The 26,799-nt window shown below is 36.5% G+C and overlaps 3 protein-coding genes across 8 annotated transcripts; 1 reads left to right on the top strand and 2 right to left on the bottom strand.

Moving 5' to 3' along the window:
• Positions 1–492: 492 nt before the first annotated feature.
• LOC122296759 (BTB/POZ domain-containing protein At3g50780-like) lies at positions 493–5,371 on the bottom strand. Of its 4 annotated transcripts, XM_043106561.1 has the most exons (4): positions 5,059–5,371; positions 4,854–4,923; positions 3,518–4,489; positions 493–1,792 (listed from the first exon to the last, which is right to left on the bottom strand). In XM_043106561.1, the coding sequence occupies exons 3-4, from the start codon at positions 4,151–4,153 to the stop codon at positions 803–805; spliced, it is 1,626 nt and encodes a 541-aa protein (XP_042962495.1). In that variant the 5' UTR covers positions 4,154–4,489; positions 4,854–4,923; positions 5,059–5,371; the 3' UTR covers positions 493–802. The 4 variants fall into 4 exon arrangements, with proteins under 4 accessions (XP_042962495.1, XP_042962491.1, XP_042962493.1 ...); XM_043106557.1 differs by having other exon boundaries at positions 4,743–5,371; XM_043106559.1 differs by having other exon boundaries at positions 4,854–5,371.
• A 2,521-nt stretch (positions 5,372–7,892) lies between these two features.
• On the top strand, positions 7,893–8,959 carry LOC122296753. Its single transcript, XM_043106550.1, has 3 exons — positions 7,893–8,108; positions 8,217–8,540; positions 8,679–8,959. Exons 1-3 carry the CDS (start codon positions 8,018–8,020, stop codon positions 8,756–8,758), a joined length of 495 nt encoding a protein of 164 aa, XP_042962484.1. The 5' UTR covers positions 7,893–8,017; the 3' UTR covers positions 8,759–8,959.
• A 177-nt stretch (positions 8,960–9,136) lies between these two features.
• On the bottom strand, positions 9,137–23,238 carry LOC122296742 (histone-lysine N-methyltransferase SUVR5-like). 3 transcript variants are annotated; one of them, XM_043106542.1, is made up of 12 exons: positions 22,782–23,235; positions 18,745–19,291; positions 17,830–18,132; positions 17,591–17,701; positions 15,727–15,837; positions 12,492–15,302; positions 11,963–12,124; positions 11,257–11,373; positions 11,087–11,190; positions 10,866–11,003; positions 10,051–10,138; positions 9,137–9,678 (listed from the first exon to the last, which is right to left on the bottom strand). In XM_043106542.1, the coding sequence occupies exons 2-12, from the start codon at positions 19,222–19,224 to the stop codon at positions 9,571–9,573; spliced, it is 4,533 nt and encodes a 1,510-aa protein (XP_042962476.1). In that variant the 5' UTR covers positions 19,225–19,291; positions 22,782–23,235; the 3' UTR covers positions 9,137–9,570. The 3 variants fall into 3 exon arrangements, with proteins under 3 accessions (XP_042962476.1, XP_042962478.1, XP_042962481.1); XM_043106544.1 differs by lacking the exon at positions 22,782–23,235 and having other exon boundaries at positions 18,745–22,359; XM_043106547.1 differs by lacking the exons at positions 9,137–9,678; positions 10,051–10,138 and having other exon boundaries at positions 10,862–11,003; positions 22,782–23,238.
• Between the last annotated feature and the right edge of the window lie 3,561 nt (positions 23,239–26,799).

Genomic DNA, 26,799 nt, shown 5'->3' with positions numbered 1-26,799 from the left:
GTAGTGTAGCATAATGACTTTCACGGTTGTACTACATACATTTTATGCAGAGGTCATTCTATAGATCAGTCCGACAGTTTCCTAGACAAAACTTCTTTGATTACATAGATGTTTGTTCTACGCAGAAATTTTACCAAAACAACTTCCAAACTTATGGGACTTAAAGGGATACATCATATTATAAACAAATAAAAAAAATCTTATAACATAAATTTAACGTATCACGTTAAACTACATCAATTTGTAAATTTTATCTTGTATAAGATACCTATGTAAACTAAACATTTATCTTGATTATATTACCATGATGCAGATTAAAAAATACAGTTAAATGAGCATAAGAATCAAGCAACCACAAACATAGCAAGGGAATGATCAGTTTCATGGGTGTGCAAGTCATCATGTGCGGTAGTCATGACATCATTGATGATTTCCGAATAACGTGAATATCTACTCTTAAAAGAAACATGTATTGTGAGAAAGAGAAACGCATTACTCAAATCAAATCCATTCAGATAAACAAACTCACATGAAGCAACTACTTTTGATTACATATCTTCTCAATAATTCACAGATCAAGCAGTCAACCCATACCCATCAAACCGAGTAAGCAATTTCATTAATCAAACGGTTCTGCACGAAGCATGGCAAACCCACGTCATGCCGCCAGTTTTCCTAAGGATCTGCAACATCTTCCCTTGATGAAGAGAGAGTTTCAATCATGACTTTCAGTTCTTATAAAGTTTTAGCTGGTGCTAACAGTAGATTGCAAAAGATAATCTCAGTATAGTCAAGTATACTCTCATTCATGCGGATGTTTTTTTAGGTCTATTATTGGTGATGTCGTTGAACTATCTTGGAAAATATTACCTTGTGCTTCAGAGTAAGGCCGAATGAATGTCCTCCGCCACCAGACCTCAAAGGCTCTCTGAAGATTTGGGCACTTATCACCAGCCTTCAAAAAACTTCCCAACCAAGAAAGCAAAATACTCTGCTGCTCCTCTAGAGGCAGGGTAAGGATTGTCCTACCAATTCCTTCCTCCACAACCTTTCTATCAAATGACCTGCAACCATTTTGCAACCAGCTGTAGTCATTTATCAATGGTTCTAACCAGGTTTGTAATAGCAATTGACGGGTGTCCTTTGATGGCAGGAGCTCGCTTCTTCCAATGCCAACAAATAGCCTTGCCGTAATGCCGCTAACATGATAACGAGACACGATAGGTAGCTTCGAATGTAGAGAAGCCAACTCTAGCTGGCCAGCCCACGATAGTGCAAATTCTTCTGCTGCCTGCCTGTCAGCTAAAATCTCAACCAACCACAAGAGGTTATCAGCCTCTAGAGGTATTTGCTTCACCACAGGTTCTTTGCTGTTCATCGGTTTATCTGCAAACCCTGGTTCAGCAGCCTGCCTAAACAAAGACAAAAGCGAATTCAAGCAGATTTTGCATGAACTATAAAGAGTTTCATTGCAGATGTCAGTTGAACCGGCATAGCTTGGGAGACCGTTATTCTCTCTAAGGAGCTTCAGCACTGTTGATTTCATTTCTCTTCGGCCTCGTTCCTCATTGCTTTTGAGAACAAGATCAATTATTTGTGGAAGTGTGTCTTTGTGGGGTTTGGAGATATCAGAAGAGACTCGTTTCAATACTGGGGGGACACCAATACCCTCACCCTGGAGTCGCAGGACTGACGAAACCACCTTTTCTTCTTCTTCACCAACCCAGGGGACTGCTTCCAAGTATTCTAAACATGACTGCATGCAAGAGTTGAAACCAAATAGTTCTGCAACCTGCAAAATAGCTCCCATCAGATGAGATTTAGCGCAAGATATTTTATTAAAAAAAAAATTAGTACAATAAGTGCTAAAGGCTGAACTAAAATCCGACGAGTGGAAAGTATACAAGGAAAGAAAGACCACTACTCAACTAGTATATGTCAATGTTCATGAGGAAACAACAGCAACTACAAATGAAGCAGCCAATCAGCTTACAATAAACCTATTCAGAGACATGACAACTACATACTCTGCAGGAAGCTCCATTATCCTAATGATAACTACTAGCTTCATTGATATATAACATTTATCACCTTTGGCAGATAGGAAAAGGTTCTCAAGAGCTCCAACAGTCAGTAACATGAAAACGAAGGAACATCCAGAATCAATCTAGAATGCTAATTGACTAGAACAATAAACATCTGGCAAGAGTATCAATCAAATATAGGGGAGAGAGAGAGAGAGAGAGAGAGAGAGAGAGAGGAGATAATAACTAATATCAAGTTTCCCAATACTTCACAATGCTTTTCTTAGCCGATGAGAAGTTGTTAATAGAAAAAATAAACACATTGTTCACAATTTGGTTTTTCCACCCACAATGAGATAGCTCATACATCTAAACATTATGGTTCGGCATATTTAACAGAGTACTAAAGTTCCATAAATTTGAAATGCTTTTATGTTAAACGTACAGGAGCCTATTAAGTATTTATGATTGTTTTATGTAAAAGATGAGAACCGCGATTGTTACAAGCGATATCTTGATTACAACAGGAGTTATCTAACGTTATCACTGCTCATCAGATACTGCACGTTTATTCTCATCAGCTTGCTGATCTTTTTTAGCTTGTTGATCTTTATCTTGTAGGCTTTTACCGTTAACACAGACGACGTTGCGATCAAGTTTGGTGAGGACGGTATGGTAGTGTGGTTGGGTGTTTTGATTTGTGATTTAGGTTAGCTAAGTTGACTGCCATCAACCAGCCAAACCGAACCATACTGACCTCCTTTGGCTCAGCTTTTAGGGGTGCTCGATTCAGCCATGGCAGTGGATTCTGTCTACCAACTCTATTGTTTCAGCCATCATAATCCGGCCTCATAGGCTAGAGTTGGGAGAATCATAATTTGAGGTCCCACAAAAACAAACAGTTGCGCATAGATGAGTAAAACAATAACAAGTTAATGCTAGTTCAAAACAAGAGGGATTCACTTTTCCATTACAAGGATAGCCATGCTTATATCCCGAAAGGCAAGAAACACAAAGGACATACATAAACTACATTAGAATAATCAAACAACAGTCCAGTGATGATTCATTTGGATGGAAACATTTGAAGAAAAGAATTAGATTTTTGTTTTTAGTTCAAATGGCTTGAATAGAGTAAGAAAGGTACAAATGTTTTCTACTGATAAATTTATGGATGGATGCCAACCTCAATAACATAGAAATTTGAAATGATTACCAGTAAGATGTTATTTTAAATTCATAACACAATGTTTTTTTATTGGAGCAAAACCCTCAAAACTCAAATGTATTATGGGTTGTTAAAATTCGTATTAAGCAATTTATACTTGCAATTATTCTTTAGATCCCTTGATTATAAATCCTCAAATACAAATGCAACCAAAGATAATTGTCTCATATAGCCACAAAACATTTTATCGACAAGATAATATATACATCCTAATTAGTCAATGCAGGTAACAACGAGAGATCCATTGCATGGTCATGCAAATTACCTTGAGGATGCGGAGCACGCGCGAGACATTTTGCTTGATCAATCGTTGCTTAATTTCTTTGCAATACATCAGGCCCACAATCTCAACATATATCTCAACATCCTCACAGTCCTCAATTTCTAGAGAGGAAGAACCAGACTGCTGTTCAGAAAGCTTATCAGCAATATAACGGCTATTCTCCACCAGAACATTCTTATGCACACTCAATTTCACACAAAATCCCTGCTTTCCAAGTAAAATCACCTTCATATCACTGGTTCCAGGCTCACCAAACTCAATTGCCACCTTCCTCGGAAAATTTTCAATTTTGGGTCTCGGTGCTCGTTCCGCAGCAACAGGTGCACTGTGGCCGGGTGTATCAGAGCCAAAATCTCGTTGGTCATCAGAAACAATTCCTGGTCTTGATTGGGTGTGTGTTGGCCTTCTTTCTGTTATTGGGGCCTGTTTCTTCTGGACTGTGAACTTGGGTGGTGGTGAGGAGGGTTTTGGTTTGTTTAGAGGGTTTTGAGCTTTGAGGGTCTTTTGGAACGCGACAGGAGAAGGACAACACCAAAAACCTTCCGGGGTCACAGCAATTGGAACATTTCTGATCTTGGTCTGGCTTTGTTCTACTCTAGGAAGTCTAATTTCAGCCATATTCAACAAGAATTTACAGCAATATTCACTCAGAGATGTGAAATACGAAAGATCTACCGTAGACCCCTTAGGATTATTAGAGTCACTCAACGTGTCTAGAAGAGAGTAAAATTCCCAGAAATGAAGGCCTGCTACTCCGACAACAAAACTCTACTTTTCCAACATTGCATTGATACTCTATAAACACAAATAGGAAAACTGGAAGAGCTGGGTTTTTAGGTTGATACTGGGAACCTTAAACTCATATATAACTTCCTTCAGAAAAAGAACCGCCTTTTATTCAAAATGGTATGAAACAGTTGGAGAAGTTTTGTGTGAAAACCACTCACTGCCCACCTAAAATTCAAAAAACACAAAATCAAAGTTTCTCTGAAACGGGAAAAATAAATTGTAATCTACAGCTAGCAAATATCAGAAAGGAAAGGACACAGTTAAAGAGAAAGAACAAAATGTCTTAAAAAAGTGATCTTTGCAGAGATTAAAGTAACTATCAAAGCAAACTACAAAAAGCATTCACAAAAGCATTATCAAGAGCAACTACAGAACCACTCCCAGTATCCTCAGAAATCAGAAACAAGCACAAACGTACCTTTCCACTACTCGATAGAGGTGCCAAGAGGGAAAAAAAACACTACTCGACAGAAGGAATCCTGAAAAACCAGAACAGCTAAAGAAAAAAAGTACTGAAAAAGCTACTCACCAAGAAGTGGTTACATGAGAGCTCGCTGAAAACCCATCTCTGATCTCATATTCTTTTTAAGCCCACATGCCTAAAATGATTGAAAGGGAGCTCCAGTGTCAAGCATTAAGGGAACCACTGAACAGAGACTTGCAACTGGGTGGGATAATAATAATAATCATTAGAGTAGTAGTGGTTCTTTAATTTGTAAAGTTCAGGAATTTACCGAAATGATCCCCCCACAAAAAAAGTGAAAAAAAGTAAAGGGATGATGGTTCCTGCTTCTGTTTCCTACTTTAGCAGTTTTGTCTGCCTCTGCTTCTGGTGATGGTATATGTGGGTCTCAGAATTTGCATGCATTTGCCAGTGCAAACTACACTCTTCCCTCGGGGGGTGCTTCTTTCTTTTCTTTTATAATACTAGTCTCATCTCTGGTGCTTAAAGTTTATCGTGGGCCTCGCTGAATTTTCTTGGCAAAACCAGACTATCGCTGTCATGGTGAGTGCCGATTTAAGCATGCAATCATTCAATCACTGAAATGACCTCTGACTGTATTCCTAAACCAAAGACGGAGGATTGGCGCAAAAACAAATACAGGAATCTAAGATAAACGTGCTCGATACATAGAAATAATTAAATTTATTAAATAGGAGCAATTCAATTTATTAAATACCAATATTTAGTACTAACATCTAAATAAATATTCTTTAAGAGAAATGTTGATCTTCAAGTAAAACTTTCTGTCTCCTCTACCACTTGAGGTGTCATATTTTAAGTTGTTTTTCATATAAATAGTTGACAATAAACACCATTTAAAATCTTCATATTAATCTAGTACTGTACATAAAAACCATGAACCATATAACAGTTCTTTCCATGGATGCCTCCAAATCTGGAAATGCATGAACAACGAAAGAAAGTGGGAAGATAGAAATCAAGCAAGGAAGACTTATTATCTATTACCAATGAATACATAAATACGCAAAGAACATAATATGTCCTCACATTTAACAGGGATAATTTTTACAGATATGATTTTTAGAGTTAAAGAGAATCCTAAAACCATCAATCTAGCTCTTATAAAACTAAAATATGAAAGCTGGTTGGGATTTATTGATTTTATTCTCCACCTCTCAGTCAGTCAAGACTCAAGATAATCCTTTATTTCATATATTGTTTGAAATTATTTGAATAAACGCACGGGATTTGTAATGGAGGATTTTCACTATATGTGATTTGTTTCGGAATGAATGTATTTGCAGCCCTCAATTAAAGTTGACGACTAATTGCCCATTAATGGTTGGTGCGAAAGCAGGTACCAAATGAGAGAGAGAGAGGGGCGGGGGGGGGTCGTCCTCGACTACCACAAAATGTTGAGGTATCCTATCCAGTTTTTAGTAATTGATACACGCACCAAGGTTTGAAAAGACTGTTCCAAGAGTCAAGGTTGGTTATCCAACAATTAACTACCAGTCTACCAAATACCATTAATTTTATCCTCTACTTCTAAAAATATTATAGTATTTTTGGGGCTCCATCTTTAATAAATTGTAAAGGGAGCATCGTTCAAATTTTGCTCAACAGGAACACCACAATCTTTCTTTTTTCTTAATTCCCTGATCATTTGCTGTTTGCTTTAGAAAAAGAATGGACAACACCACCATCCAAACAATTTCACAGGAAGAGAGTGACAGTTTGTTGACCAAACAGTATCTAATCTGACAAGTTTTAGCAACCTTTTCGACTCTCTCTCTCTCTCTCTCTCTCTCTCTCTCTCTCTCTCTCTCTCTCTCTCTCTCTCTCTCTCTTTTTCTTTAAGGTTTTTGTGCATCGTTAATTAAGAGATGGTCCCATTAATATGTCAAAACTTTGATATGTAGAATATTGCAGATACAATAATAGAGCTTGCAAATGATGAAAGAGTGGAAAAGCAAGAGCACGTCTTCATCATCAATGCCACCAAAACGAATAAAAAAATGCATAGCTAATTTGTCATATGGTCGTGCTGGACCACCATGACATCTATGCATATTAATATGGTGGTTAAGTAATGTTTAATCTTGACTCGTAAATCATCGGAGCCCCAAGGAATCATTAATATTGGAGAAGATCTTCCATGCATGGCATTTTATTTCTCATTAGTACTTCTTCTACACTGTGTAAGCCCGATACCAGCTCAGCCTTAAACATGGCTGACATGATGATAACAGACATATTTTTCTTTGGATGAACCGTGATCGTTCATCTCCCCCGTTTAAAAAAGGTTAATTCTCGGTAAATGTCGTTCTTCCAGATTGAAATACTCTGTGAGAATGAAAGTCCAGAAGCATTGCTTCGGCACGTTTAGAGGCATGAGCTATATATAATAATAGTCTGACCTTTGTTCACAACAAACACAATGAGTTGCATCACAATTTTAACACAGTTCATCAATGATAGCTAGTGGACAAAATTCCACTCCGACCTTCACCAAACTCAGTATATATACATATATATTGGATTTGTTAAAATTATAATGCATGGTACGTCACATTGGTTTGAGATTCTTACTTTTTCAGTGATTTGACCATTTGTAGACTGTTCTAGCCAAATTTTTAGACCAAAATCCCTTAATTTTGTCTGAATTTTAAGGTGTACTGAAAAAGAGTGACACATAAAATAAATTTAAGAGTATTTGAATATTTTAAACATTTAATGGTGTTTGTAAAATATATGAGTAATGTTATTCATTATCTATTTTCTCATCATCATTTCATCATTTTATGATATGGTATTAGATGATTGAAGACTATTTATTATATTTCACTTGTAAACCTATCATTTAATACACATCATGGAATAATGAGAAAAAAGATGACGAATAGATTTATTCAAAATATATACAATAATAATAGATGTCATGATATCCCATTTTACTTGTTTATTATCTTCTCTCAATTCAGAAATAAAAATTTCAAAAATTAAATCTCATTGACAAATTAGATTGTGAATATATTTATTAAAAAAAATACTTTTAATAAAGAAGATAGAATAGAGTACTGGGGAATGAAAAGGAACAACTTGAACTTCTGAAGACGTTGACTAACAAAGTTTCATTTCCATCATCCCGATCTGTTGTTTGAATTATTGTCTCCAAATAAACGCACAGCTCCAATAATAATGATCATTCTTTGAACGAGAAGAAAATGGCAAATCCCTCAAAGCTCTACAGCTTATGCTCTGTGCTAATGGCTTCCCTCTTCGCTTACTCGGCCTCTGTGCAGTTGAATGACCCTGGTACGTACTCCAAATCTCAAGGTCCCTTTTTCACCTCATCATCATCTTCCATGACTGTTTCTCAATTATCTTTCCACAAATTATGCTTGTTTTGTTGGTTTTTTGCAGATTGGTATTTCTGGCTTCCACTCTATGCATGTGGGTGTGTGGTTAATATGGTGAACTGGGCCATCTGCTTTAGAACAACAATCAGGCATATTGCCAGGCTATCATTGTTGCTTGGAATATTTTTGTTCACCAAGGTTGTAACAGAAGACTTTGTGAATGGCATAGCTGGGTTTTGGTCCCTGGATTTGAGTGAGAGAGTGGTTAGAGAGAGAACTGGAAGTGGGTTGGTTGTCATTTCCTTGATTTTGCAGCTGGAAGCATCATCAGTCCCAGAGGACCCCTTGCCAAGAAAGAAAAAGGAGTTTCCAAAATTTGTCGAATATGGTGAGACAGATTGATTACTGTTTATCTACTTATTTTCTTGTGTTTAAAGTTATTTACTTGGAATTCATGATATGAACTCACATACATGCATGAGGTTAGTCTTATCGCATTTATAATGAAAGTAAATTCTGATGACAGGGATGGCCATATTGGTGGGCTTCGGTTATGGACTCCCCTTTGTATTCTTTGTGATCCAAAAAGGAGAAATGAAGTTCTAAGTTGCCATCAACCTTTCACGAAAAGAGTAGAGCACAGCTGTGGATTCACACAGACATGAATGGAATGGAATGACCAAGAACAACGACTATATTACTCCAAGTACATTACTATGTAGTTGTCCTAGAAAAACAGCATCATTCATTAATATGTACCAATGCAACGACTATATTACTCCAAGTTCTAACCATTTTAAAGTTGTATTCTTACTTCAACGCTATCTTATCTTAGGGTAGATGCTCTCAAATGCTGTTGGATATGAAATTAATGGTGGAGCAAGTGAATGAGGTGCAAATATAATGGTGATTACTTATATCTTGAAATAGAAATAAAAATATCAATAAAAATAATTAAAACATGTAACATTTCCCACAAACAACTTGAAATTAAGAACTTTCACCATCTATGCATTCCCATGAGAGACAATAGTTAAATATTGAAACCACCACCTACAATTCGCTAACCCAAGCCACTTTGGCATTGGAGAATAAAGGGGAAAAACTCCACTAAAAGAATGAAAAACAAAATGAGGTTTCATACTCGTTTCTTCTCAAGTAAGATATCTAGAATATAGTGCAGGACCAATTGGACAAAAATTTAGCCTAGATAAATATCTACAAAACGGTGAAGTTGGACACCAAAGAGTGCAGGATCAGAAGTTAAGAGAGAATCTAACAAAGATTGGTAGGGGACTGGGCCATTTGAAAACTGGCTTGATGCTTCCCATCCCAGATTCTACATTCTCCAGCAATAAAATTATAAGCACGGATTGTCTAGACTCATCAGGCAGAGTGCGGTAGGTCCAATGGAAGCTTTAACAAAGGCGTCCTCGGCAGTTGGAAGCTCCACAGTTACACGGATATCCTTCTCCAGGCAGCAGTTCATACCGATAGTTGAATGTCAGTTCTTCGCCCAAAGCTATCTGCTCATATAATAGTAAACAAAAACTTAAAAAATTGGCAGTTCCACTACAAGCACACTATTTCAATGGTACAAGAGTTGTATAAAGTTTTCATTTGAGTGCCATCATCCAAGGGAAGGCACATGGCACACGTCCATCAAGGCTTGGGAAGGTTGATTGCACTGCATCTTGGCAAAAGTTAGGCCAAGAGTCAGGATAGGACCACATGAAGGCTTAAAAAAACCCAAAGAAAAGAAGAGAAAACTCTTCCATACAACAGAGCCAATCATCGTGAAAACCATACTAGTCAGCATATTCGCAATGTCATCCAAATTCCGAAGTTTCACCATGATGACAAACACACTATAGGCAAAATAGGGAGAAATTTCTTACATCTCGGCTTGCATAAAGACCAATGTGTGCACGCTGACTATCCATGCTCTCCACAAGAACTTGGTAACTCACAAGATTTGACGAGCAGCTACAACAACAGATTTCATGAGTAAATCAAGACGTTCAGCATGCCTAATAGCTGAAAACAAGAGCAAAATCAACTAATCCTTCCATTTCTTTTTTCCTTTCTTTCTTCTGTAATTAAGCCTCATCTCACTAGCCAGTCACACAAATTCTGTCCACTGACTATTCTCAGGCCATAATTCCCCTAAAGGGTCTGATTGGTGATGCCAAATTGGGACTGGTGCTTCAAATTGCATTCCAACCCCAGTTCTTTTGCAATTGGAACCAAGTCAAAATTAGAATTGACTACTTAAGCACCGTAATTAAGGCCTAGGAAAGCACTTTGGACATATGATGATGGTGTGTAGAATACGACAAGGGCAATGCTTCATCAATTTAAAACAACATTTATTTGCCACTCAAAAGACTTCATGTCCTCTGGAATTGCATATATTATAGCAGAAGTAGATAATATGGAAAACATAACCAAAAACAAGTCAAAGCTTGTAGCCCAGCAATTAAAGCTCAAGGCACATATGAAGACTTGAGATCTTGGCTTATATAAGGGACGCATATGAAGACTTGAGATCTTGGCTTACATTAGCTACTTCCAGAAAAACAATTTTGAGTTTAAAGCAAACTGGTAGCCCACCAATTGATTTGGTGTAGAGGGATAAATATGCAGCTGAGTTAGATCCAATCCTCCTGACCTAGAGTAAATTACAAAAATCAGTCAGGAAGACTTTTCTCACCTGTGATTGATAAACCGTGAAACATTTCCATAATTTGTGGCATCAATCACATATCGGACCTGTCCTTCAATCAATCTGCTCATGTCATTGAAATGAGCACCAACGTCATACAGATAGCTGCAGCCTTCTTTCCCATACCTGACAATACCACAGGGCCACTCATATCGTAAGGGGTAACATAATGTTAACAAAAGCTGCACCTATCAGAAGAAACGTAAAACCTTTGCCGCCTCTTGTTTGCTTCCTGCTCATCTAAGATCTCCCCAATGTACTCACATACAAATGTGCCACGCAGGATAGCTTCACCTGCCCTGAGTCCCCATCCCTGAGAACCAACATGGAGAGAATTTAATGTAGACTTATGGAAACAACATAACAATGATAATACTACCTTTTCCTCCGTTTTGAAGACCTCCAGCTTCACTCGTACTCCATTCTGCAAAACCCTATTTGGACACTTTCTACTGCAACTGCACATATGATTGCATTCATAAACCAGGTAACCCTCCTGCAACATTCCATAAGAAAATGCAAAACTTAGCAAACTTAACCGGGGAAAAAGAAGAGGTGTAAAGAAGATTAAGAACAGGTAAGCCATAATAACAGCCAGGGCTGCTTATGACATAAAAGTGCAAGATATGGATGGGACCACCCAGTAGTCACCCTGGACTAATGATATATAGGTCATACATCATTCTAGCAAAAGTCTTGGATAAGAAAATTTCTCAGTGGATCCAAGATTTAATGAGTTACTTTAGCTATATTTGGAGCATTCTCCTTATGTAACTTTTGATAATGCCTTTCTTTCTTTTCTCCTGATCATTAATAAAGCTATCTTACTTATCAAAAAAAGATTTTTTTTTAACAAGTATTTATCAAAAAAAGTTTATCGGGGTTAATATCTTTTATATGGTTCCAATGGTATCATAAAACTATAAGATTTATTGCACACCAAGCAACAGTGAAGGCAAAAATGACAGCGGTCTTTGTCTAAAACAAGAACAGGCAATATCCAGCAGAAATAACAAAAATAGACTACATTGCTTGCAGCTAAGGAACGCGATGATACCATGTTATCAATGAAGAAAATACACTACCTCCAAGATAATTCGGCCTTTCTCATCATATGGGAACCTGTCACGCATGGGTTTCCCATAAATGTCTTTTGCCTCATCATAGTCATTGTCAAAGAGATACACATGATCACATGCTTCAGCATAGCATGTTGAATGTGGGCAGGCACATCCCAATTGTAAGCTCTACACAAAGAAGGAGACGAAACAAAAATAAAATTGCATATCAAGACGAGGTTATAGAAATATGCATACATCCTGCACATTGTGCCCCAATTAGTTTGTGGGTTTGTGTCTCAGATAGTGGGGTAGGGAAGGAGAGAGGAGGGCAAGATGAAAATGAGCATAGGGAGATTGCATATGAAGGCATAAAGCACCTGATAAATCTGGTCGTTTAACATGTATCACCAACTTTGGAGCATATACTAGGCCTCTTAGGTCTAATTTATGGGTCTGGAGATGTCAATGTGGATAAAAAAAGTAAACTCCAATTCATAAGAACATAATCTAGCAACCACTATATAGAATTAGACAATCCTCCAGATAAAGCTACCTCTGTATCAGGACCAATGGAATGATCAAGGAATGGCTTCATAACATAGGTAAATCTCTCCCAAGGCATAGCATTTTCGCCATCAGAGCCATCTCTGAGGATGTGAACAGAATCCAAGAGACCCTCATCTGCAACACAGGCCACCGAAACTGGTTCCTTCCCAAAGCTAATATCATTACACAAGACAGCTGCATTTTGCATGGAATTATGTCCCAAATGGCGTGAATCAATGATATAGTGGCACTCATCCACCTCCCACTCATCGTTCACTGGATCTGATTGATGCACAGCCTTGTACCCCACAGACCTAAGGGGAAAAGGCAACAGTGGAGACAGCAAGTATGGGTCCTTGAACGCCTTACAACCTCTGGGACATATAAACCCCTCTTGGTGCCAGTCAACTTGAATGTTATGCTCACTGCAGAGCTTGGCTGCCTTCAGATACAAATGTTCTGGTAATACACCATACTTCCCCTCCAGGGATGCTACAAGACTGACCTTGCAGCAAGCAGAACGAGCAGTAGATAAAATATCATGGTTGTTGGGCCGAGGTTTTGCTTTCTGAGATTCAGAAAACAAAATATTTGCAACTGCAGAGCAGTGGGATTCTGTCAATCTACCAAGACTAGCTGCCTCAGTTACATGAGGCTGTAAACTTTCTCCTACTGTACTATGAGACTTTGATGCCTGGATGCGCCTTTTCATACTAGCATTGGCCCTGTTCCTAATCCTATATGATGCTGCTGCCAGACCTTTTTTCAATCTAGGACGGCTGAGTCTACCTGATTTTAACCTATAAGCATAATAACGTATTCCCCTCTTGGAGGGGTGAGAGCTAACCAAACTTGGCCCCATATGGGCAGCTTGATGGTGGCGGCCAAGATCAGGTAGCAAATCAAACTTCAACCCACAAAACCTGCAAATAAACTTGCGGAAACCACCTGAATTCTCAGAATTATTCTCCACATGAGCTGTATTGCAGAGCTCAAGTTTCTGAGGAGAATCCTCACCAGCTGATAAATTATGCGGCTGACCAGCTTTTGACAGCCTGAAATCAATAGGATGAACTGAAAGGACATGCAACCATAACTCTTCAGTGTTCCCAAAATGGTTACCACAAGGAATACACTGGAGAAGCATGCACTGTTCCACAAATTGCACATGGTGTCTCTCTTGCACATGGGTTTCCAGGACTTTCTTGTTAGTAAAAGAATCGAGGCAGATGGCACAAGCATAACCTCTGAATAGCCATTGTGCTTCCTTTTTGTGAATTTCCATCCAGTGGCCACCAAGTGCTTCATCGTCAGGAAACTCCTCTGAGCAAATCTTGCACTTAATGGTAGTTTCATCGCCATGACTAGCATCCACTGCCATTGGAAACAGCGACTGTTCTCCCATGACAGAGGAGGAAACTTGAGTGGCTTCATCAGTACTGAAGCCCCAAATCCTTGTCAGTTTCTCTTTCTCACTGCAAACTAACTTCGTAAAGAATTTTCCAACACTAAAATCTTTGGAGGCTTCGGATATGGCCCACTGAAATTGAACCTCCTTGGGCACTGGATTTCTCAGGGATAAAATACTTTTAAAGAGCTTGTAGAATAGCTCACATGCTTGATGTAATCGCATCCTTTGCTCCTGTGAGCAACAGTCCCTCAAAAGATCTATGAACACTTCTTTTGATATAATTCTATTCTTACCATTCCTTGCACGTTTAAGCCAGCTTGGTAGGTGTTTCTCACAGTATAATGAATGGCGCCTTGGGCTTTCCAGACATGGATTGAGATTATCATGCAGATAGTAGCTTATGCAGTGCAGCTCCTCTGTTCCATTGCAATCCTTGCCAGGATGCTCGGACTGTTCAGTTAAGCTGTTCCTTCCATGGAAGGCATCAACTGAAATGACTGAGACTGGATCCACTTCGAGGGGGCTTTCAACTTCTCCCACATGTACTAATTCTTTGCATTCTGTGGTTTCTGAACTGGGAAAGTTCTCATGCTTTCTCTTATGCGTCTCTGGAAAATTTGATGTCCCTTTCATCTCATTTCGAGGCCTGTGTTTCTTACAGAAGGAGGAGCCGAATAGAGACCGGTGCTTACATCTGGTACCAAGAACAGTGGTACCTTCACACATTGGCGTACCAACCGGAGGAGTTCTTTCTGCTCTAGCAGAGCTGCCTATGAACCGAGAAGACAAATGCACACAACAGTAAACATCCCCATCGTTGGCCCACCTCACACATTGCCTTCCCTTAGCTTCAATAAAAGCTATGCATTGCCGGTTTTTACTTCCAGGTTCTAAAGATTTTGCAGCCACCACTTCATTAACAGGTGTCAATTCCACATCTTTGGTTTGAATCAACTCAGAATTTCCAGGTTCAACTACAATGTCGTCCCATTTATCAGCCACACGACTAGGTGTACCTGTAGGAGCAGCTACCTCCTTTATATCATCCTCTTTATGGGGTTCCAATGCCGATGTAGTAGCATTTACAGTGTCTCGACTGCTAAAATATGCAGAGTCAATCTCAAGAGTAACTGCTTGGTCAGATCCAAATGTTTCCACCTGGGAAGCATGTGGCTCCGCACGACGAACTTCAAGCTTTGGTCTCTTCCTGCTAAGTTGGAGACTTGTGGTCAAGAGATCATCACTTGCCTGCTGCTGCATGTCTCCAGCACTGAATACAGGATGAGATGTCGAAAACCATTTCATAACTTCATGCTTCCAGGTTTTCCACTCAGAACCCAACGTGGGCTGTACTGGTGAGTCCCAGAGTGAGTTCACTTCATTCCACAGAATAGAATCAAACAAGTCCTGAACCAAATAATGGACAAAAGCATCAGCCAAAATCCTGAGGATACAGTTCAATTTTATACTATTTCAAGACCGGATGGGTCCATTTATTATGAAGAATTTGAGAAGGAAGCTGGTTATAGTATCTTTTTTCAATTTCTCAATCTAGCTGGTGGAGAAGAAAAGCAATAATTCATCCTGTACAAATCATATTAAAAAATCAACTAGCTACAATCTTTCGAAATAAAAATAAAAAATAAAAATAAAAATTCTACAATTATGCTGCACTCCAAAGAGAAGTGAACCACTGCTTTGAACTCAAAAAAGCACGCAAAGATTTCAATCTATTGTTTTCCTCTAAAAAGCACAAGACCAAAATCCCAACTGTACCTTGAACCATCTATGATTGCATAACATGAATGGACAAGCAAAGTATGTTACATACCTCCTTCAGCATTTCAATCGATTCAGCACTATTTGCATTCTCACAGCTTTGTGTCCAAGAGTGAAAAGAATCACGTAGCCAGTTTGACTTCATGTAATGCTGAAGTATCATCTGTGCAGGAAATAAGTGGCAACGCTTCATGGTCAAAGAAAAGAAGCGAAGGGAAAGACTTCTACTTATCAAGAACAGGATCATAAAGATTAATGGAACACATGGAAGTTTGATAGACCCTACTGATGTAAATCCCTCAGTCTAAGCAAAAATATATGGAGCATGACTCAAATTTCAGGTTTATGTCAGAGATGCTAACGACAGCAATCAACATAAGCCAATAATAATGCATGATTCCCCTTGAAAAAAGTACACGTAAAAACAATGCTCAATGTTGAGACACGGCATCATTTCCTTCTCGTAAAGGGAGTGAATGCACCGCAGGACCAGAGTACTTACTCCCTCACCTCGCAACAGCAACATCTGTCATTTAATTAAGTAATTTCCAAAGACAACTCTTATTGAGCAGCTCCACAAGTCTGCTTGGAACCAATTAATTCCTGAGCCATTCGTTCTACCAGTGGGATAGACTCTGCCCCCTTTTACGTCTGCACTCAAATCCTCGAAGACAGCTAGGAGGTTTGCTTAGACTCATCTACACTAGAAAGTGTATGTAATTATGTAAAAAAAATTAGGATATCCTCTGGTGTTGTAATTTTTTTGTTCTAATCCTGTAGACCTAGCAGGAGAAAAGTTTGGGTAGCATTCTATCGAATATTACCCTCCAAAATTGAACGTGAAAGATTTTGGCTATGTTTGGTTAGTGAGATCACCTCAGACTACCTCACTACTATTCACAAACTATTTACTACTTTTTTACTACTATTCATTACTTTTTTATAAGCCAATGCATTGGAACCTTGCAGTATCGAACAACTATCCGTCTATTGTATTTTCATGGTTTTTTTTAGGTAATCAAGAAGTTTTATTCATAAGAAAAGAAGGCATAGCCCAAGTACAAGGATGTATGCAGTACCTAACTAGATCTATTGTATTTTTGTGTAAATGTGAGCAAGAAGACTTTTTCCATTTTTCCCATTTTTTTTCTTCCAAAAAAATTGAAAAAAAAGTGTGGTTCAATTAGATGCTGGCCAGAGGCAAGTTCAAAGATTTGATAAATTAATTTTTGTGTTTGTCAAAGCGTTTAACAGTGAAAATAGATGGCCCTTCAGTAATTATATATTGTGGGAGGTTACATTTACCTGACAAGGGTATATTAGGGTTCATATTGGAGGGGGCCTGGAAAAGTGTGGTTCAATTCAATGCTGGCCAGAGACAAGTTCAAAGATTTGAAAAATGAATTTTTGTTTTTGTCAAATGTTGGACAATGAAAATAGATGGCACTTTGGTAAGTAAATATTGGGGCAGGTTACATATACCTGTCAATGGTATTAGGGGGCCCTTTGTATATTTATACTCACTCCCACCACAGATAATTATCTTCATTGTAAACACTTATCAAAAAAAAAAAAAAAATTATCTTCATTGTAAATGATACAATGATGGACAAGAATGTCTACCAATGCTTCTAAATACCCTTCATATCAGAGGTGGGTACTTTTCAAAGCAACATGATTGAGCTTAATTCTACAGATACATGCATTAAAAATATATTTTAAAAAATGAAACAGATATTTTTTTGATGAAATTTAATACTCCTTCCATTTGGTAATTACTAACAACCTCTTCCTGGCATTAAGCTTTACAACTAGAGGTCCATTGACTGCATAGATAATCGATTGAACCTATTGAATCACAGAATGGGCATATATGAACCCTACTTCCTAAACTATCAAACAGCACAGGAGTTTACCTTCTGCAGCTTCAGAAGCATTCTTCCAAGTTCAGAGTAACCACTACAACGGGAAGCCTCCATAGCAAACTCCTTCCAGATACTCACATCACGAGCAGTCTCTATCAAGGCCTACAAAAGTTTGAGTTGATCTCTAATAAGGACAATCATGCAAGAAAGACCAGAATTTAAGCAAATGTTTCCATCAAAGAAATGAAAAATATATTAGCCACAATAAAATGAGAGTAACAATCACATACCTCAGCATGAAATTGGTCGACAATATTCAGCATGCCAACAGCTAGCTTTTGCATGATAAACCGGCGAGCAACAGTTAAATCTTTAACCATTTTTAATCCTACTTTATGTGTCTTATATGCAATAGGATGTGGAAATTCCTTAATAGAACGGACAAGTAGCATATCTGCCCAAGAATAATTCCTTGTGTGCGGAAAAAATACCACAAAATATTTCTTTCGGTCATGTGTCGGTTTTGCTTTTAAAGTTGCCAATGGCCAGTCAGCTCTTGAACATCTGATTCCTGCCTGCCACTTCCCTCTCCACTATACATGGAAAACCACAGAAGAGTTTATATGAGAGGATATTAGCATGCATTTTAATCGTACTATGGCTCATAAGAAAAAAGAAAATGACACAGGAAGAATGAACTTTTAGAAGATAACAAGGACCTGGAACCTCATAGTGACAAAATACAGCCATATCCCCAAAGCGATAGTGGGGAGAAAAGAAAAGTGTATGAAGGGCACAGAGGTAGTCACACTGGAGTGGATCGTTTTAGAAAAACCAGATGAAACTACATAGAGATCAGGGCCGCAATCGCTTAAAGTTCAAGCAGATTGAGTTGGTTTGGTCCACATTATTTCTTAGGTTGGGAAAGGGAAACACAGGAGGGGGGCACATGGGAAGGGTTAAAGTATCTTTTTTTAATATTCCAATTCCATGTAATTTGTCGATGCATAAAATCATAAACTAAACCTCAAGGAAAAAAAAAAAAGGCAAGCATACAGTAGGATAATGCCTTAAAACCAGCAAGCTCTTGCTGACAAAGGATCACACCGGATAAAACTGCTTGGTTTGGAACAAATTCCATAAAATTTGCAACAGAGGTAACTTTTCTTAATGCAAAATTTTGAAATAGAGAAATGAACAGTTACCTTGACCCACAATGCCACTGATTCATCACCTTCTAACCAAGTGGGCTCTGAAAGAGCAGACTCCTCCCTGTTGTTTGGTAATTCACCTTCAATGGTATCCACAACTATATGAGAGTTCTCAGAGACTGTGCAAGGTTCCAATCGATAATTCGATCCATTTACATCATAGTCTTCAAAATCATGGGAACCACAAGATAGATTTTGACAATCTAACTGACAATCACAATGTGAACCTTCACAACAGTGACCTTCTGAAGTAGGCAATTCATCAAATGTGCCTTGAAATTCACCTTGTTTTGATATTGGGGCCCCTTCAACATTTAGCAATAAGTCATCCTGTCTACCATCGGCCGCTTGAACATGCTTTCCATGTTCAAGGCAGTTAGATTCACCGTCATAAGTAAAACCCGTTCCTGAACTCTGCTGAGAGCAATCAGCTTCTCCAACATATTGGACACCAGAACAAGGAAGCACTTCCATGATTTTAGACTGAGATTTGGGATGCCATATGATGCACTGATCTCACCAATTATGGCCCAACTCACCTCTGTTCAAATAAAGCTCAGCCCAATGAAAGTGTCAGACATGTATAAAAAATAGTATGCCGACAAATAAACAAGAGACAGACAAAGCTAAACCTAACGTTAGAGCACACGTCCATCCCACATGTGCAATATGCATAGACACATGTAGTGTTATATATACAAATCAATCACAAAGAGAAAAGTTCTTAGAAATTAATACTGAAAAACCAATGTGCCAGAATTTTTTTTTTTAATAAGTAAAATAACATTTTATTGAAAGTAAATAGGCATAGCCCAAGTACACAGGAAGTTTACAAACAGCACACACCTCGTAACAAAATTAGGAGCTAGAAAGTGATACAACAAAATCATATAAGCAAGCTCCATTAAAAACACAAGATGAGGCCCAAAGAAATAAAGTATGGAAGAAGAAACTTCTAAGCTCATCCGGAGAATGCTCCTTATCTTCAAAACTTCAACCATTCCTTTCAATCCATAGGCACCATGTGATGCATAGAGGAATCATTATCCAAACATCCGTAATAAGTGAGTTGGCCTTACAACTTTGCCAACAAGCAAATAAACCAATGTGTCCAGACATGGACTCACAATATATGAAATAATCCATAGTGCAACTCGAGACCACTTGTCATAGTACCAGAGACATTTGCTATGTGATCATACAAGCATGCAAATGCTGTCGAAACACACTTCCACATGTCAAGGGGGGTGAGACTTCAGGGGGTTAAAAAGAAAGTAAATGAAGGATTCCAACTAAATCAAAGCACAACTTAGATATCCACTCTCCATTATCCTAGTTTGATAGGCAATTCTGTGACTTTCAAAATAGATTTGAATTATTATTGGAAAATGGCTGCCATAATAAAATCAATGCTTGCATTGCCAGAGAGAGAAAGGGGCATAAAGGCACCATTGCCCATCCACCCTCCCTGCCCTTCACCCACTACTGAACCTAATAAAGTTCAGTTGAAAATTATGAAATAATGTATTCTGAAGTTTGAGTTCGAATGACACTGCCCACAGAAGTAGAATAGTATGGGGAAACATGCAACTAAACTAACAATGTTAATATACCAATTTCTTCCCAACATTTAGGTACTTGTACCAAGATCTTCATAAGCTTTGACTTTATGAAGCATCATACATGAAGTGACATGATTCTTGAGAATGCTATCTGTCCATTATAAATGCCCATTTGGATAAAGAATGTTCAATTAGGATATCCGGATTTATTTCTTTTTTTCTAAATGATACATAACTCATGCAACTGTTGTCGAGCACCAATTGCATGATCAATTCAGATCAATTCATTATTACAAAAGAATGCCATATGGATCATCCAGTTATAAAACAAGATAAGGTTCACACTCAAGTTTTTGTTTTCTTTTCTCTCCTTTGATTAAGTTAAGGAATAATGTAATAGATATAATACGCAAAGACTTAATTGTAACAAACCTAACCTCCACCTTCATTGAAACAACCCAGACCAGGCATGTTTCTCATTCATTGTCATTGTGATGGCGTTGACATGGCACATTTGATAAAGAGAAGAACTAAATGTTGCATGTATATAATTATAGAAGTTCAAATGCAAAGATATAATCACTGTTCAAGTGTGCATCGCTCATCAAGCTTGGCAAACCGAGATTCTTCTGTCCAGTGGGACCGCCCTAATTATATTTCTCAGAGGTGCTAAGTGCCTGTTTGGGTTTGAGTTTGGAAGCTTAAAAAGTTCTTTTAGCAGCCTTAAAGAATTTTTAAAGAAAAAATTTTATGTTGGGTAAATTAGTAAAAAGTGCTCTAAGCACCTAAAAAAAGCTAGTCCACGTTTTTAAAAAGCCCCAAATTGAAGCTTTTTATTGAAAAGCTCATGCAGATAACTCTCCATTTTTTAAAAACAACCGTAACTAATTTTAAAAGTGTTTTAGATGCATGTTTACCAAACAGTAAACATATTTTTAATAGTAGAGCTTTTGAATAGAGCTCTACAATTAAAAGCACTATTCTGAAAATCTCTATTTCCTAATGCAATCCCAAACAGACACTAAATACAACTCCATGAATGAGCAAAATGAAGGATAAATGCTTAGAAAATATACCCAAGTTTTTATAATCGTTAATCCATAAAATTATCCATAACCCACTCTACAATAAGACTAGTAAATGTCCATAGCATTTTCATGGGCTTGTCTATATCATCCACGTTCTTAATTTGATTCTTTGAATGAAGGAGGTGTTGGGTGGGGGTTCAAGATTTTAAAAAATACAAAATAAAAAATTTATTATACTCTCATGTTACTACTAAAAACATAAAGGAAGAACAATATTCATCAGCTTCAAATATGAAATTTATTAATTTTTTATATTTAAACACAACAAACTCAGAACTCAGAACTTTATTAGTTAGTAATATAAGTTTCTTTTGACAAGTGATATAAATTTTTTTAATTATATAAAGACACATATTCCTGCTCATGCAATTATCTCCATAAAACAATTTCCATAACTGTGCATAGCATGAAGCACGATGGTAATTTATTATAAATTATTAAGTAGTTTCTGGAATATATTACAATTCACCCCTAGAATTCAATTTCTCTTCTTTAAAAAAATAAAATAGAAGAGTTGATTTAGCCAAATCTGTAAATTTCATTAGTGATAAAAGAAATGATAACCCACTTGATTATAAAGTATAGAGGTGCTCCTCATAGCAGAAACCCAAATAGCCAAAATGTGTACCAAAACCCTTCCGACAATGAGATCAACATGCAAAACGTAAAAATAAAAAATAAAAAATAAAAAAATAATAATAATAATAATAATAATAATAATAATTATGCAAATTCTTCAAAAGGATCAGAACCCCACCCAAGTGCAAAACCGAAAGCAGCAAATTTCCTAGACTAGCACGACTTCGCTTCCTAACATTACAAAACCCAGGAACAAGATCAGCCGATGAATCTCAGAGAATATTTCTGGCTAGAATCCCAACTTCACAACACCCAAAAACCCAAAACGTTTTAAAACGCCACAATTTTTTTTACATTTATTTGGTAACACAATTGAATAATAAAAAAGCCATAGATCATCACCATGTGTAACGTGCCCGGACCAGAAATGTCCGTTCAAATCAAAGAAAATAACCCACGATCAAGAAAGAAACCATGTAGCAGATAAAAGTCCTACAAATCCCTAATTGGGAATGTAGAATCGAAAAGGGACGATACCCCTTTTCCCCCCCTATAGTCGGTAATTTATGGTGCCATTGAAAATTGATCTCAGAGAAAATTAGGGACATGACAGAATGAGCTAGCTAGGTCACGAAAAACATAAGACACTGTGAGATGTAACACAAAATAAACAAAACAGACACACATACACAACATGAATACATGCAATAAAAATTTACATGCCCTAAGATTTCAACCAACAGATAAAACTGACAAGAAAAGAAGGTAGGGATGGAGATGGGGGGGAAGTGGGTAATGTTACCTTTAATACTGTGTACGGGTTGATGTTGGGATTTTTGCACGGAGAGGCCACAGGCAATGGGGTGCGGGGGGGCTGAAAATGTGTCTCTGTGTATGCCACTGCCCCTTTTTTTTAAAAATAAATATACAAAAGATGTGTTTGTGTGCGTTTTGCTGTAACCTGTTCGTGTAGGTCAGGTCAGGGTCAGGTCCAGCAGCTCTCGTGGCACCAAAAATTGACCCAGAAAAAAGAATAAAATTAAAATTAAAAAAAAAAAATTTAAGGAATTGGGTATTATTATTAGATAATATTGGAGAGGGATGGAACAAAGAAATACGTGTGTTTGGGAGTCGAGAATATTGGAACTCTGAGATCTGGGTCTAGTCTCTGGCGGATAGGAGACGAAGAAAGGAAAGCCTTAAAATATCGTTTAATATATGGTGTGATGGGAAGGGTATTGGCAACTGCCAATCAAGCGCGCTTCTAAACGTGGCCTCGTTCTTCAAACAAATGCTTTTTTAGGGTTCCTTTTCTTTATTTTTAGGGCCTCTGTTTTTGGAGTTTTGCTTCTTCTTTTTTATCTCTGTCTCTCTCTCTCTTTTCTATATATATTTGGTGTTTCTAAGGGTAAATCATCCTAATGGTATAAATTAAAAATGTAAGGGACAAATTTGGAAACTTGAAAATTAAATTCAAAGACCATCTATATTTCTTAATTGATTTAAAATAGAATCGTCTATACACAACTCTTAAAATTTAAAAAAAAAAAATTATATTAACAATCATAAAATATACAAGTGTCGCGTAATTTAAAAAAAACAAAAACTTCTTTTATGTAGATCTCACATTTAAAAAAATTATATTTTTACGACTGCATCTAATATTACTTATTTACCTACTGTCCTTCGACTATATCTTGCGACTTATACGAAAAACCAATTAAAAAAACCTAGACAAGCATGCCATCGAAACCCATTTTGTGAGTTGGATAGAAATTCTCAAGAAGAAGACAAAAAAAAATGAAGAAAAGAGTGAGAAGGGTGGTATCACTTTTGTATATTAGCTCCTATATATATGTTTTATTGACCCATTTTGTCATTTGTTCCTTTGTCGAGGAGATAGTGATAAAATGCTCAAATGTATAATAATTCAAGAAAATATCATGTGATTAGGATTTAGGAGAGGGAGGGTCACATGTACATGGGTGGGGCAGCCCGGAATCCACTTTTCTCCTCCCTCAAATAATCTAATTGCAAGCCATCTAAAATCTCGATTCATACCATTCTGAATTATTATTTGTCAAAAAAAAAAAAAAAAAAAGAGACATATCAATCCATGAAGTGATTAAAATCAATCGGCTATGTCATATTCTTCAAAAGCTGGAAAACAAGTGATTTTTTTTTAAATTAAATACAAACCTTGAAAACTCAGAAATAAAAAAGTTAAATAAATAAATATAGATTCAGATATTTAAATATGTTCGCTCTTTGAAAATAGAAAATTGATCTCATATTAATTCACTATTCAAACCGCGCGTCTTGTTGTTATGTAACTTGAGTCTCAGTGGGAGGAGAATTGGTCAGAGCTGAAGGCTATTTTGTCAAAACCGAAATTGCTAAAGAAGTTGCTGGTCAAGAGGAGAAAGGGGTGGGCAATTGGGCATCATGTTGATAAATAAATTCATGATTTAAATATTAATTTCTTTTTAAATATTAATTGCCTCGTAGGAAAATATGTATTTAAATGTAAATAAATTAAAATATGTATTTAAATAAAATAAATTGAGATAGGTTTAACTTTTTATAAGAAGTTTAAAAAATAGTACGTCCTATCAATGATTGTTTTAAGATGAATGAGTAGAGATATATGTACTTATATTTTTACTTACAATTTTATATACAAATCTCATCAATGTGATCTTGAAATCCAATACACAACTGAGAAAATAAAAATAAAATAAAATAATTCATTGTCATTTTGTATAGTAGCATTTTCCTTTTGACAAATATAATCAAGATATAACTCGAAAACGTAATAAGTAATGCAACTATGTTCCTTAATTTATACCACTCACTTTACCTTTTTGAAGTGGTCATATCACGTGACTTATTAAAAAAAATATCTTAAAAATACATATTCAAAACAAAATGACACCTACAAAAAATGAAGACTAAAATTCTAGATTATCGCGACCATTTTATGTTTGTGTTTGAGACTTTTTAAATAAGTCATGCGGCACCAGAATATTCATATGGTGTCATATCAAGGGGACAAAATGAAAACTAATATAAATTAGGGAGTATAGTAACATTACACAAAATTAATCAACCAAATATATTTTCTAAAGACCTCATATTGCTTTTACCATAAAAAAAAACACTCATCTTAAAAGCCTTTTAAAAATAATTTCAAGAAGTTATTCATCCAAACATGAAACATAACTTTCCAGCATTTAAATTAAATAATAGTTAAAATTTAATATTTGGATCAGATGGTAACTAGTACTACCTATTCAAATATAATTTCATATACTTAAATGATCAGTAAAATACCAGCACATGAAAACAAAAAGCAAGAAATTAAGTGGCAAAATGCTATAGGAATAAAGAGTAATGCTATTATGTTCTCTAATTTATACTACTCACTTTTTTCTTTGATGTGACACCACAATATGGTGTCATATAACTTATTAAGAAACATTAAAAACATAAACATACAAGGTAGAGAGAATCTAGAGTTTAGTATTTATGTTATTATATTTTTAGGCGTCATTATGTTTTGAATAAATATTTTTAAATTTTTTAATAAATCACGTGTCACCACAACAATGAGACAAAATGAGTTGTATAAATTATGAAACATAGTTGCATTACTCATTTATAAAAGAGATCTCAGGTTAGATGATGCGTATCCACAATTCGGGTATTTTGAGGGCAAAAGGATTAGTCTCCGACTTTTCAATCATCTTTTCCTTAATTGGAGATCAATTTTGAGCATTTTGACCATGTGTAGTCACTAGGAATTTTTTTTTTTTTTTATGAAATGGGTTAGTTGACCCATGATCAACTACTTCAGCCATATGGTTCCATATACAAGAGGGATCGATAGTAATGCAATTATGGTACCACCCAAGTTTGAGAGATATTCCTACACATATTTTTATTTTCGTATATAGCATAGCTTGCGTGAATGAATGATTATGGGTGATATCAAACCTTATTTGGGTATTTCTATTGGTAATTATTAGAACTTGTTTCTGCAGCTGAGTGTTACTTTTAGGAGTTCAAATTGATATGCATGATATTGGTTCAACTAAGATACAAGAAGTTGCTTTGAATAATACTGCAATTTTTAGCAAGTCTACCACTCTTCAGACAAGTTGCATGTCAGACTTTTACATCAATTTACTTTTAATATCATGCTATTACTATTGTACATAATTGATAATAGCAACTTACATTCCAAAAGCAAAACCAAATTGCAAGAGGTGTTCTATTGGTTTGATCTTAGATTTTACAAGAGTTAGCTTATTCTGGTTGTTGTGTGCATATAATATCATATTGGCATTTGATCTATATATCCAACTTGTCACCTGAATATATACAAGATTTTAGTTAAACATCATATAGTAAACTTAATTGGGGCTTCTCTATTGGAATATTAATATATTAATGTTTATTTTTTAATTGTAAGAACATTGTTAATTGTAGAAAAATGGAACTTTAGAGCTGATTAGGTGATGAATAAAGATGGGCTCTGCCATATTCTACAATCAGCAACCATATTTCAATAAAGAGACACAAAGAATGCTAATAACATCATGTAATTATTCTACTAAGACTCTAAATGTTGCATCCTACTATTGAAATGTGATATGATCAATACCTGTCTTTGAAATAGAAGTTGTGTATGGATAGAAAGATTGGAATGTAAATGATAGTATATACTGAGATTACTTACATATAATTCTGATTCTTTATTACATCTTTACCCATGAATCGTATGCTTAAGCATTGCCTTTTATATGGACAAATTGATT

Source organism: Carya illinoinensis, chromosome 2, assembly GCF_018687715.1.
Source record: "Carya illinoinensis cultivar Pawnee chromosome 2, C.illinoinensisPawnee_v1, whole genome shotgun sequence".
Classification (NCBI taxonomy): domain Eukaryota; kingdom Viridiplantae; phylum Streptophyta; class Magnoliopsida; order Fagales; family Juglandaceae; genus Carya; species Carya illinoinensis.
Note: the sequence above shows the minus strand (reverse complement) of the source record. Positions and strands in the feature narration are given on the sequence as shown.

Excerpts from the sequence above, each read along its gene's own strand:
- LOC122296759 (XM_043106557.1), bottom strand. The coding sequence starts at position 4,153 with ATGGCTGAAATTAGACTTCCTAGAGTAGAACAAAGCCAGACCAAGATC. Across the intron at positions 1,793-3,517 it reads GCGTGCTCCGCATCCTCAAG|GTTGCAGAACTATTTGGTTT; the intron begins GTAATTTGCATG and ends GCTATTTTGCAG.
- LOC122296753 (XM_043106550.1), top strand. The coding sequence starts at position 8,018 with ATGGCAAATCCCTCAAAGCTCTACAGCTTATGCTCTGTGCTAATGGCT. Across the intron at positions 8,109-8,216 it reads TGTGCAGTTGAATGACCCTG|ATTGGTATTTCTGGCTTCCA; the intron begins GTACGTACTCCA and ends GGTTTTTTGCAG. Across the intron at positions 8,541-8,678 it reads TCCAAAATTTGTCGAATATG|GGATGGCCATATTGGTGGGC; the intron begins GTGAGACAGATT and ends TTCTGATGACAG.
- LOC122296742 (XM_043106542.1), bottom strand. The coding sequence starts at position 19,224 with ATGGAAGTGCTTCCTTGTTCTGGTGTCCAATATGTTGGAGAAGCTGAT. Across the intron at positions 18,133-18,744 it reads CAGTGGCATTGTGGGTCAAG|TGGAGAGGGAAGTGGCAGGC; the intron begins GTAACTGTTCAT and ends TTCCATGTATAG. Across the intron at positions 11,191-11,256 it reads TCTTCAAAACGGAGGAAAAG|GGATGGGGACTCAGGGCAGG; the intron begins GTAGTATTATCA and ends GTTGGTTCTCAG.